This window comes from Alosa alosa, chromosome 21 (assembly GCF_017589495.1).
Source record: "Alosa alosa isolate M-15738 ecotype Scorff River chromosome 21, AALO_Geno_1.1, whole genome shotgun sequence".
NCBI lineage: Eukaryota > Metazoa > Chordata > Actinopteri > Clupeiformes > Clupeidae > Alosa > Alosa alosa.
In genome coordinates, this window is record NC_063209.1 from 2,842,257 (window position 1) to 2,855,766 (window position 13,510).

General features: G+C 40.4%; 1 protein-coding gene across 2 annotated transcripts; it reads right to left on the bottom strand.

The window, feature by feature from the left end:
- Window positions 1-35: 35 nt before the first annotated feature.
- Window positions 36-2,487, bottom strand: pdzd11 (PDZ domain containing 11). Of its 2 annotated transcripts, none has more exons than XM_048231998.1 (6): window positions 2,462-2,487; window positions 1,968-2,063; window positions 1,735-1,875; window positions 1,547-1,645; window positions 1,139-1,199; window positions 36-1,020 (listed from the first exon to the last, which is right to left on the bottom strand). In XM_048231998.1, the coding sequence occupies exons 2-6, from the start codon at window positions 2,058-2,060 to the stop codon at window positions 986-988; spliced, it is 429 nt and encodes a 142-aa protein (XP_048087955.1). In that variant the 5' UTR covers window positions 2,061-2,063; window positions 2,462-2,487; the 3' UTR covers window positions 36-985. The 2 variants fall into 2 exon arrangements, with proteins under 2 accessions (XP_048087955.1, XP_048087956.1); XM_048231999.1 differs by lacking the exon at window positions 2,462-2,487 and adding an exon at window positions 2,152-2,452.
- Window positions 2,488-13,510: the final 11,023 nt, after the last annotated feature.

Sequence of the window (13,510 nt, forward strand, 5' to 3'; positions counted from 1 at the left end):
ACATCGTACCAATCATGTGTTGTGAACTTGCAGCTGGAGCAAGATTGGTGTCGTAAAGCCTTGCTCACGCACATTTCTGCCGAAGAGGATGCCCGATGAGTGCCCAAAAAGCGTTGCAATATGGCCACTGAGTGGAGGGACTTGCCTAAAAGGACTTTGGCTTAATCTGGTGAAACTCTGGGTTTGCTAACTAGGTTGTTGGTGTTTTGTTTTATGTGTAGATACCCTAAGCAAGCTACTGACGAGGTTTGGTGCTGTTTTGAACAATATCACTGATTAAAAAATGCTATTTGGGAAGCGTTTGGCTTATTGCCCTTAGCTAATCCACTGTTTGCGATTTGGGGCTATAGCATATACCAGGCCAAGCCCTGTAGTGGTTGATCAACAATTATTTGATGTGTTTTAATATAGAAAAACACCCTTTGGTCAAATTTCGCCAGAATTACACTTTAAAAGCACTTTCAAAAAAGAAAAAAAAAACATTCCAATTAATGCAATACAAAATTTCTGTTATTTCACTTGCTGCTTGTCACTAACTGACCTAATGATGACAATGGAAAAAGCAGCAAGCTTTGCCATTGCTTCCATGCACTGTACAAGGCAAGATCTTGTTCGGATATTTATACATAAATAATTACTATAGAACTGTCGTTACTGTTGAGGCATGATTCATACATACATTTTCCTGATATTTTACAATGTACCAAACCTCTCATCTTGGACACCTACTCAGCCTCTCTGAGCAATTGAACAGTGCATCTCTGCTGGGGAGGATAGGGTTGACTTGGGTGATGTTATCTGGTAGATGTTGTAAGTGTGTGTATGGGAACATATCATGAAGCCAGGATCAGTATGTTTAAGTCCAGCCAGCCATACCTAAAGAGGGAGTCTGTAGTCCATGGGAGGGCAAAAATTACGTGATTCTCTCCATAACATCTCGACCTATTTGACTGCATCATTTGGATATGCAACACTCCTCTGCCACCTAGTGTACAGTTCTCTCCTTCTGTCTCTGGTAATCTGAGGATTCATAGGCAACATGTCTCATTAAATATTCATGTCATATATCAATTACTTTATTTTCTACACTCAATGCCAGTGAACTAACAGAGCACACTGTTTTTATTTATATACTTACTGTAGGGAAAGAAGCGCACCCTCATCAAAATCTCTCTAGCTGTCTTCAGAATCTCAACAGCCTGTAAAGTACAGACAATCAGCATTTCTAATGTATCATTATCATTAATCAGCATTTCAATGTCTAATCATAGTCAGTACACTTCATTTAAGGTAATATGTGCATTAAAGCTGCTAAAGTAGGCTACATTTAAATTAGAGTACTCTTTGACTAAAACTACTTCTATCCAATGCGCTATCATTTTGAGATTTAGGTTTCAACATCTATGAAATGTTATTCTCTTTAGGGCCCCTGACTTGCACATTTACAGTGAATAATAATTAAAAAAAAAAAATAAGTTAAGTGCTAGTGTAATAGCTGTCAACATCTATTTTCAGATTCATATCTTGGCTTGCTACCATTTCTTACCCTGGAGTGTTCGATGTCCTGGAAGTCAACATCATTTACAGATAGCACTTGGTCTCCCTCCTGAAGTCCAGCACGATGTGCATCAGAATCTGGGACTACCTATAGCATACAAGCAGCAGGAAAATGACACCATTGCAACTATTTCCCAAATCGCAATCCACCAGACAATTCAAGGCTGGCCAAACAACCTTAGAAATGAAGATGCCAAGTTGTGACGCTTTGCCTCCACGAATATTGAAGCCAAGCTGGGCTCCAGGAGGTTTTTTCAAGACGATGGTGCGAGGAAGAAACTGTGTAAGTTCATTGTTATAGTCTGGGTGTTGGACGCGCTAGTAGAGGGACAGACAAAATGTTACGATAGAAAAGGTAATGCCTTTACTTTCCATGAGTGTCAAAGTAATGTTTTTTTTTAACAAGCTACCTCTTGTGCAGGGATCCATGCCGGTGGATTCTCGTACGAAGGGAGAAAAACCACGGGTAGTTGGTAGTCATCGTATGGTATTTTTGGGTCCATGGCCTTTGGACATTAACGTTACATACATGACGTTATTTGAATTGACATGTTTATTTTCTGATCTATGATCCAGTAATGCTGACTTACTTACATAATACAATCTATAGACCCAGATAAAACGTTAAAATGTGTAGGAAATCTGACAGCGTTTCAGTCGCATAACATAAACGTTAGCAGCTATCGTTACACTGCGATGGTTTTGGTCCAGAGGAGAGTGGTAAGGTAATTTGACAGTACTTTAAAAAAACGAACAGAAATAAACCTGACCGAATCTGTTGATTAAGGCTAACGACAGAGATATTCCATCAAGTGTTGTAAGATTATCTTTAAACTTTCTGTTGATATTAGTTTCAAATTCAAACAATTTATGTTAGCAAGCTAGCTCGAAGATAACAACTCACCAGCCGGAAGTTGACAAAGCAATGAACGCTAGCAACCTATCACGTGGTATGACGACTACATAAAGCCAGAGAATGTCTAATAAGGGGAGAACTGTCCCAATACATCCCAGAGAATACAGTATAGTCTTTGCTGCACTGCCTGATGTTTTTTTGAGATTGCTGGGTTCTAGAACTCATGAGCAATCAACTCTACAGACAGATATTTTACTGAATGGTATTAACATAAAAAATAGAAAATGTAACAATAAATGGTTAAGACAGATAATACTTCACCCTCACACCTCGTTGTAAAAGTTATTGGGGTGGCATATTTGACAATATTCAATGGGATAGGGTTTGGTCTTAATAAATATGTTCTAAACAACAAAATCAAAGAAATTTATTTTAAAATAATCCACTTATTTTACCCCACCAACTCTTTGCTTAAAAGATACAGAGATGATATATATATCTGACATGTGTGTTTTCTGTGGTTGTGCGCTTGAAACTGTTTTTTATCATTTATTTTACGAATGTATCTACTCAAGGTTTTTTTGGATAGAATTAGAAAATATGTGTAGTGCTGTGTGGTTGTGCAATGTTACTCTTCAGAAAAAGAATGTTATTTTTTTTAATGAAAATGCAGACATTAATATAAATGTTGTCTTTACGATAAATTTGCTCTTGCTATTGGGAAAATTTAATATTCATAAACGTAAATGGGGGGAGGGAAACCTTGTTTTGCAGCCTTCAAAAATGAAGTCAAATTCTACATGGACACTATTGTTGGACTCAACAGCCGAAAAGATGACAGAACTATATGTATATGCTCTGATATTATGTCCTCTTTGTGTTGAATTCTTGTACCCCTATTTGTTATAATTTGTATGGTGATTTTTGTATAATAAAAAAAAATAAAAAAATAAAAGGGATAACTGCCACTCTCGGAAAACTTCCGGTTTCTGAACTGGTTGCAGTTCCTTCTGTGGTTCCACATGAGGGCGCTCGTCCACGAGTGCAGAATGCATGGAGGTCTATGGAGCTGTACCCCTCAAAATCCACTTTTCTCGGGATATAATTTTTTTTTCAAGTAATTTGAGTATTGCATTAGAAAGGGGAGACAAAGAAAATACACTTGGTTGAGTATTATATTTTTTAAAGTCACTTAATTGCTCTAAAAAGCCTTTCAAATGTGTCTATGACGTCATTCATTAGCACAATGCTAGCGTGTTATGTGCAACAACGACCCAACCTGTAAGAAATCAAAAGGACATAAGTACTCGTTCATTCAACTTTTGACCTATAACCCATGTTGAAGTTATACAAACTACAATCAAATCTGAGATTTGTCAACGACAATCAGGTGAAAGAGACCAATTTAGCCGTCTAGCTCCATTGACTCCCATTCATTCTGCACTCATGGCGATCGCCCCCAGTGGAACTCTGGTGGAACTGCATCCAAAATTCGGTACAATGGGACTTAATACGGAGTGGCAAGGCTCTCCGTAGACGGGCTCTGATAAAGCATAGACCAGAGCCCGTCTACGGAGAGCCTCCCCACTCTCTATTAATCCCATACAAACCGAACTTGGCTGCAGTTCACCAGAGTTCACCTAGATGGCGCATATGGTGCATTCCAAAATACATGGGTCCTATGGAGCTACATGGCTACATTTATTGTTTTCACCTATTTAACAACTGAAACCCTCATTTTATTTTATTTTTCGCAAAATGGATATGGATTATCAATCAAAAGTGAAATAATCCGGGAGTCATGTCCTTTCGTTTTCTTACAGGTTGGTCGTTGTTGCCCATAACACGTTAGCATTGATGCTATGCTATGCTATGATCACGCTTAATGAATGACGCCATTGACACGTTTGAAAGGCTTTTAGAACAATTAAGTGACTTTAAAAAAATATAATACTCAACCAAGTGTATTGTCTTTGCCTCCCCTTTCGAATACAATATTCAAATTACTTGAAAAAAAATTATATCCCGAGAAAAGTGGATTTTGAGGGGTACAGCTCCATAGACCTCCATTCATTCTGGACTCGCCCGCGAGCGCCCCTAGATGCAGTACCACACCGGAAGCGTTCCAAGAGTGAAGGTTCTCCCCTTATTAGACATTCTCTGGTACAGTCTATGGCATAAAGGGTATCTTCAGAGCCCGTCTACGGATGGGCCATCACCACACCTGAATACTGCGACTGATTAGCCTACTTATTAGACATTCTCTGGTCATACCATTGACAGTAAAAGATCCCAGAGAATGTCTAATAAGTAATCAGTCGCAGTATTCAGGTGTGGTGTTGGCCCATTCTTCTAAACAGATTGTCTTGAACACTGCCTCCACCATGGGGAAAGAGGTGGAGGTAGGCTAGTGGAAAACTGCAAATATCTGAGTGTACATCTGGATAACAAACTGGACTGGAAGTGCAACACTGAGGCTGTGTACACTGTACAAGAAGGAACAGAGCAGACTATACTTCTTGAGAAAGCTCAGAGGGGTATTCCAGAAAGCAGGTTTACTGGCTTAACTGGGTATGTTAACCCAGAGTTAGCGGTAAACCTGGGATTTCAGTTCCAGAACGCTCAAATATGATCAGGCTATGTAAGTAACTATGGTAACCAAATGTGCACCGAAATGTGTCCAATAGGCTACCCATGCCTTCCGACATTCTTCACCCTTTCGATGATGGAGCGCAAAAATGCGATGATGCAGCTGCAGAACTCGCGTTAAAATAGAAAATTACATTTGGGATTCTCAAAGAATTCAATGGCCCACTCAATCTGTGACAAGGCAGGCTAGTTTAAGAAAGCATCATTCAAAGCAGTCAATACAATAGGCTACGTGATGTCCACTGAATTATTTAATTGTGCTTTTGACATTAAACGGGATATCCTAAACGTACGCATTTACACGGTCAGTTAGGCTATTCTCTGCCAAGCAAGGTCTCGGAGGCAGACGCTTAAGTATTGCTCTTTTTTTAGTTATTACAGTTCTCTCCTCCTCGTAAGCCTCGAGGAGAACTTTGCTACCCCGTCTTAGAAAAATACGGTGCTCTTCGTTTCGCCGGTTTTACTCATGGTTTCGACTCTCAATAGATGATGCCTTTATAAGTTCGCCGTGAACACGCCCAACTCTAGGTTATCTACACAGGGTTAATTGAACTGGTAACCGGTGTTTTGGAACCGACAGCTCAGGTTTAGTCGCCACAGGTTCAGACAACCCAGAGGTTAAGTTTTATCTCAGTGTTTGTTAAACCTCCTTTCTGGAATACCCCTCAGGTCTTTCAATGTGTGCAGCAGGATGTTGATATTTGGAAGTAGCCTATACTTGAGCCCCTAGAGTCGGTTATTGAGAGAAGGATGTTGCAAAAACTCCTTAACAACACCTCACATCCACTGAATAAACTACTGGTCAGACAACAGAGTGTTTTCAGCTAGAGGTTGCCTCAACTTCGCTGTAACAAGGCCCGTTATAGAAAATCATTCCTGCCCACTGCCATAACTATTTACAATAACTACCCTTTGTGCCATGATAGGAAAATCTTATTCTGAAAGACCATGCACAGTTAACAACCACTTGAGACTTTATATCCAGTTGTATTTATTATTTTTGACTTGTGTGTATATGTGTGATATATGTTTATATTATTAGCTGCTGCGGGAACACTATAATTTCCCTTTGGAGATGAATAAAGTAATCTATCTGGTTTCTATTAAATCTTTAGGATTCCAGGGGGCCTCTTGTGAATCCTGATCTTTAGTTCCATTTACAAATGTTGAATTGGATTTAAGTCAGGGCCTTGAATTGGATTTAAGTCAGGGCCTTGACACCAATTGAGAGTTTCCATTGCTGGATGCTTTGGATTGTTGTCCTGCTGGGTCCACCCATGTGTCATCCTCATCATAGATGGCAAGATTCTCCTGGAAAAAATGGTTCCATTCATCGGTCCTCCAACTGTATTCTTCCAACTGACCACTTGGAGGTGAAAACAAAATCAGAGTTTTGGTTAATTTGACCATCAGTTAAAGGTGCTCTAAGCCAGTGGTTCTCAACCTTTTTTCAGTGATGTACCCCCTGTGAAATATTTTTTCAGCTAAGTACCCCCTAACCAGCGCAAAGCATTTTTAGTTGAGAAAAAAAAGACTTAAAACAGAGCACTGTGCCCTGTGCCATCGCTACGCGTCAACCACGACTCCATCGTTTGAGTTTTGGCAGTGATTGACAGGTAATGGCGGGTTGCATGTGACAGGTAGGGTCGAACCATCCTGGTATGGGGGGGACTCTGGGTTTTTAGGATAATGAAATGAAATAACCTACTGAAATATAAAATTCATTTTATGAACTTATATTTTCCTGAAATATGTATTAAATAATTGTTTTTAAAGTATTTTTGCATGGATTCTACTTTTTAAATATATGTATATTTTAAAATCTCACGTACCGCCTGGAGTGCCTTCACGTACCCCCAGGGGTACGCGTACCCCCATGGGAGAACCACTGCTCTAAGCGATGCCACACGTTTTTAGGCTAAAACATTTTTTGTCACTTACAGCAAACATCACCTCACCATCCGCTAGCTGCCATGTGTCCTGAATGCACTGTAAAAAACGCGATCTCTGTGGACTGCCCAGGCTCCAAAAACGGCAACAAAAACAACCTGGGCAAACCTAGCCCATGAAAACATAACAAACTGTTCCAGCAAATCACAGATGAGATGCTCGTTTAGGAGAGTTTCAATTGCATGGGAGGGAGGGGGAGGAAGTAGCGAGCTAGCTCTCTGTTTTGTTTGAATGTCAACAGAAGTAACGTTACCTAGCATCGCTTAGAGCAGTGTTTCTCAAACTTTTTCAGACGAAGGACCACTTAACCAATAAAAAAATAAACGCACGGACCACCTAGGATAAAAAAAAAGATAAGACCTACTTCAACAGTATATTAGCCTACACTATAAACTGGCATATCTTACATAGACAGTGTTGCAGAACTGTTTGGATATACATACAAGTTGGTTCAATATTGCAAACAACTCATCTATATTATATTTTACCACGTCTGCTCGCGGACCACTTGGGATAGCTTGCGGACCACCAGTGGTCCCCGGACCACACTTTGAGAAACACTGGCTTAGAGCACCATCGAAACAGATACTTTACTTTGGATAGACAATAGCAATACATCATAGGAGGAGTGACTAACGTCAAAAAATCTACAGTAACTCAACATTTGGCATCTCCAATATGTTTTAAAGACGTCAATAGCCCGTTATAGTTACCAAATTGATAGCCAAGGAGCCAGAAGTAAACACACATGGATGGATATAAAACGGTGCTTTCATTATACAAATAAACATGATAAAATACATTTATAACCCTAGAGCCAGCTCCTCAATTCGCCTTATTCACCCAGCGGCCAGAACGAGGCTACATATACACTTGCCACTTGCTGCCCTCCCTCCGTTCTGTGATTGGTCCCCTAACTGAGGCGAAAATTTGCTCCATGGAATCCAGGCTGCCTAGCAGCGTGAATAAAATCGCGCGCGTAAGGCAGCATGGGAAAACCCAGGCTAAGAGTAGGCGACGATTCTGCGTGAATTCCCTGCTACTTGAAAACAAAGAAGATTGATGCTGCTGCTGGCGAACAGCTCTTTGAATCGTACGGAGCCCGGGAAGGGTCACGTGGGTAAATATTGTTAGGTCACGTTGGTAAATATTTTTAGACCGCACTATTGTGTTTCATCGCAATAATTTTGTGTTCCCACAAAAGACTTTTGTGTTCCCTCGCAATACTTTTTAGGTTCTCTCGCAATAACTTTTGAGTTCCCTCGCAATACTTTTTGTGGTCCCTCACAAACTTACCTGTTTGTGGCCGGCTAGCCTACACCAGCTTGAATTCAGGTAACGTGCTGACAGCGCTGCGTGAATGGGGACTGAAATGTACGGAGCCCAAGTTGAAACTGCAAAGCAACTTAAAAAATGATCCTGAGGAACACAAAAAGGTATTGCGAGGGAACGCAAAAGTATTGTGAGGGAATGCAAAACGTTGTTGCGAGGGAACGCAAAAGTATTGCGAGGGAACGCAATAGTGCGGTCTAAAAATATTTACCAACGTGACCCTTCCCGGGCTCCGTAGAATCGCGACTCGAGTTAAACTTTTTTTAAAATGGCAAAAGTTTGTAGCCTGACGAGCCAGACCCACCGTTCGCAGTGCTCAGTCCGAGGGGCGGTATATCGGTTGTCTTTCAAATTCCCTCTGCACGCAATAGGACAGCGCTGAGTCCCATGCATTTTCCCACCAGCGGAGCTAGTTGGCTAGTTACAAGGATACAAGGATACAAGGAAGTTTATTGTCACATGCATATAGTTACTGGAAGTAAGAAATGCAGTGAAATTATGTCTGGTGTCAGCCTATTTGTGCATTAATGGGGGGGGTAAAAAGTGCAGTAGAAGAGGGGTTTAGTAGATTAAGTGGCAAGGGCTGCATAAAAAAGGTGGGGGAGGATTGGGATTGGGTGGAGGACACCAACAAGGAGCACCCAAGAGCAAATAGTTCTTGAATATCTCAAATAGTAATTGAGATAGTTCAAACTTTTGCCAACTTAAAACAAGCTTAACTCGTTTCACACTGTTGGCCAACAACAACATCCATCTTCTTTGTTTTCAAGTAGCAGGGAATTCAAGCCAAACCGTTGCAATTCTGCCATCAATCATTATGTTAAGCCCACCTAACGACTCTATACACGATTTGATTGGTCTGATAGAAGTTTAATTTTTCGAGATCACAAGCCAATGGAGAGTTGCTAGACTAGCCCTGGAAGCAAATGTAATTTGCTGCCGCTAGGGTGTGTCTAGATTTCTAGGCTAAAAGGTTTGATCAATTTAGGCAACTAGCTCCGCTTGTGGGAAAATGCATGGAAATCAAATGAAATTTGAAAGACAACCGTTTATCCCGCCCCTCGGATTGAGCAGTGCCTATGGAAAGTTCCCAGACCCTACATCTTGATGTGGGTCTGGCTCGTCAGGCTATATTAACTCCATTGTACCTGCAATCTGTTGCAGTTCCACTTGGGGCAATCGTGAACAAGTGCAAAAACAATGGGGGTCTAGCTAGACGGCTAAATTTGTTTTTTTCACCTGACTGTCGTTGAAAAATTGAAGATTTGATTGTAGTTTCTGCAAGCTCAATATGGATTATAGGTCAAAAGTTGAATGAACGAGTATTTTCGATTTCTTACAGGTTGGGTCATTGTTGCCCATAACACACTAGCATTCTGCTAATGGATATTGGAATGTTAAAATAACCATCACAGGCTATGAATAATAAACATACAAACTCATGTATCAAATTGTTTTGATTTATTAGATGAGTCCTTGAATGAAAAATGCATTTCTTTATGCATTGTATGCAAGCACTTATTTCATTCCTCAGTTGCGTTCAGTCCTCCACTGCTGTCCACTTTCCGCCGATCTGCAAGATAAATAAAAACAGACCTTATTCATCCATTGTGCCCCCATACAGAAGCAGAGCAGAAAACTTTATGAATTTACTGAAGTGGGTGGCTACATACTTTGACTGGGACTGGAAAGGGCTATATGAGTGTTTAACTTTCTGTGACTTAATGTTGTAACATTGCTGTTTCTACCAAATTAAACACAGAAGCTGTGTAGACTCATCTTAATAAACATAGTAGGTTACCGGTATTTGAAAACACAGCCAATGTTAACAGAAACATACTGACGGATGTCAGAAAACTTACTCACGGATAACATATTACGTTCATAGCAGCTAACATTAGTAACAACAACGCAACCATTTCAATGAACACTTAACCGTAAACCTGTTGTTAAGCCTAGTTTATAACTTTGGTAGCCATGTACAGTGCATATTAACAGTGCTTCACTTTTCCCCCATTTTGTTGTTTTAGACTCATCTTAAAATGGATTCAATTAATTTTTTTCTCATAAATCTACACACAATACGCCAACACTCCACAAAGAAACAAGTGTTTGGAGTAAATTTATAAAAAAAATTAAAGACTAAAATATTCCATTTATCAGGTATTCAGGCCCTTTGTTATGACGCTTGTAATTGAGCTCTGGTGCATCCTACTTCTATCAATGGACCTTGAGATGCTTCTACAACTTGATTGGAGTCCACCTGTGCCTAAAAATTATAAGGAAAGGCACACATCTCTTTATATAAGGTCTCACGGTTGATGCCAGACTCAGAGTGAAAACCAAAAAAAACGAGATCGAGAGAATTGTCCGTAGACCTGCGAGACAGGGTTGTGTGAAGACACAGATCTGGGGAAGGATACAAAAAAAATTCTGCAGCATTTATAGTGCCCAAGAGCACAGTAGTCACCATTATTCTCAAATGAAAAAGTTTGGAACAATCAACAGTCTTCCTAGATCTGGCTACTCAGCCAAACTGAGTAATCCGGGACGAAGGGTCTTGGTCAGACAGGTAACCAAGGACCCAATGGTCACTATGGATGAGATCCAGAGTTCCTTTGAGAGGATGAGAGAAGTAGGACTCTCCAGTTGCTGTATCAGCAAATGAGAAGGATCTATTAGCGTGCCACTGGTTGGTGAAGCAGAATGCTTAATCGTAGCCAGCTAGTTGAGCACAGTGATTCTATGCTTTTGTGAGCATGCCATTTACGAAAGCAGGAATTTTGCTGGCAGACCTTTAGACAATGTGACCTGCTGTGTAACACCAAACACACCTGGCTCCAGTGTGTGTGGTTATGTGTTTGAGAACCACCTCCAAGCAGCTAACGCACTAAGCCGGAAATCTGGTCGGACAGGCCTACATCTTTTTTAATGTTCACACAAAATGTAGTTTCTGTTTATAAAAACATAGCAAAGTGTTTTTATGGGTAACCTATATGGCCATGTTAATGCCCCTTGTGAGTTAAAGGTTTATTCATGCAGATGTCTGGATAATAGGTGAGATAAATAGACAGTGTAGGCCCTATTCTCTGACTGAAAGTGTCAGTATCTGTCCCTGTCCCCCCAATATTGAAGACACAGTAATGTACCTGGTAATGGAGTCTTGCAGGGTGAGCGTACATAACAGCGAGCAGCGCAACTTTAAACAGTGCATCGGTATTTTGATAGTTAGCGGTGCATTTGAAGGAATCCGCTTGCACACTTGACCGTGGAACAGTTATTGCACTAAACCATGCTTTACTAAAACCTAGCAGAGTATAGCCTACAGGCATTTGCACTCGTCTATTATTTGAACTCCTTGGCAAAGTGAAACTAACTTCACCGTGGTGTCAGTCAACGACAAAACAGTACACAGTTAATTACTTTCACTATTGATTGACAATGGGTTACCACCGAAAACATAGCCTGGAAAAAGCAACACTTACCCCAATAATGTTTTAATGTGGACCCCAGGAAGACTGAACTGCTATGGCACAAGCTCACTCAATGTGTCTACTTTTATACTTTAAGAGTGCTGGCCTATAATAAGTAAAGTAAGTAACTTAGGATCCCCATTAGCTTGTAAGTTTACTTTACAAGCTAATGGGGATCATTTAATAAAACAAATAAATAATAATCCGCTTTCTGCCAGGCGCCAGGTGGCGAAAATAGGGCCCAATGTTGCTATGGTCTGAACGTCTGTATTTTACAACTCGATGGAACGTGACAGTTCATTTAAACTTCACAAAGACTTTAGCGAATTAACTCATTGAGTGCCAAAAACATAGGCTAATATTATGTTTTTCCTTCCCATGCGTTGAGTGCCAAAAAACGTAATATTAAGTTTTTAGCTTCTTTTTTTAAATTACGAAACTAGACACTCTAATACACCTTATATGTGATTTTGGGAACTCTGTGATGAATGGACATGAAATATATGACGATCGAAAACTCATGAAAACACACAATCTGGACATTTTATCTGGACATTTTATCATAACTCGGATCAGTGACGCTTGCACGTCAGCTCAAAACCAGGCCATTTTCGTGGGTCTATCACTAGGTGGCAGTCTCGCCAGGCCTCGCTGATCACTTCCCGGAAAGTTTACAGGCAACACTTCATATTTCATGAAAGACGTTTTATCTCCATTTCTAGAAAAAAAACAGCGATTTTGATTAAAACTAGCCACTGTTTAGCTTGGGATTTCTCAGGAACAGAGGCGTGTAGAAATACACGGTTTGCACCCACCGAGAGCTTAAAGTCTCACCTTTTAAACGAGCCATTGTATGTGTTCATAGCTATAACACAGAATATGCTGTGGCTGTACAAAAATCATCAACAATGGTCTAGATTGCTGGCACTCTAGGACAAAGCTTCCGAAAACAGCTTGGCATTCTTAATATTACACGTGTGATACGGCCAAAAACTGGAGCTAGGCTAGTACTTCATAGATGTGCAAATAACGGGAACAGCGGGAAATTCAACCAAGCAGTGGTAGACTATAAGCAAAGATCCTTGATTAGGCTACTAATTCAGAATAGCCTACTGTATGTTTAAACCGGTGTGTTTTTGTGTGTGTCTTTTGTATGTGTTCTACAAAGCAGCCTATTTGCATCCATGCACGAACAATGCAATAAGTGTCACTGCCATTGTGATAAAGCATAGGCTTATCACCAGAGGGCAGTAGAGAGGTGTTGTGTATTGGAGTCATGAGACCATTCTCTTGCATGGAGTGCACATCTATATCAAATTTTACAAGGGTCAGGTAGCAGAGGCATGTTTTACAAAAGAAATGAGAGAAAGAAGTGAGAGAATAGCGAGTAAAATATTTTGCCATATCTGACTTTAAAGTAATATTGCTTTGCTGTTGGACCCGCAGGGTGAAAAGAGTAAAATGCATTCCATTCAGCATTGGGTCAAAACAAGCTCAATTTAGCTGAGTAGGATTTAGTTTCTGTGACCACTTCCACATACCATGGCAAAATCCTCTCCTAGTTCTCTCAGCTCATTGAACATTTTTAATCCCTGTGTGATCAGACTGGAATGTGGGCTCTCATCATGGTGGGTCTGGTCGTGATCTATGAGTAGCCTAAATGGTATCTATCTATCTATCTATCTATATCTAT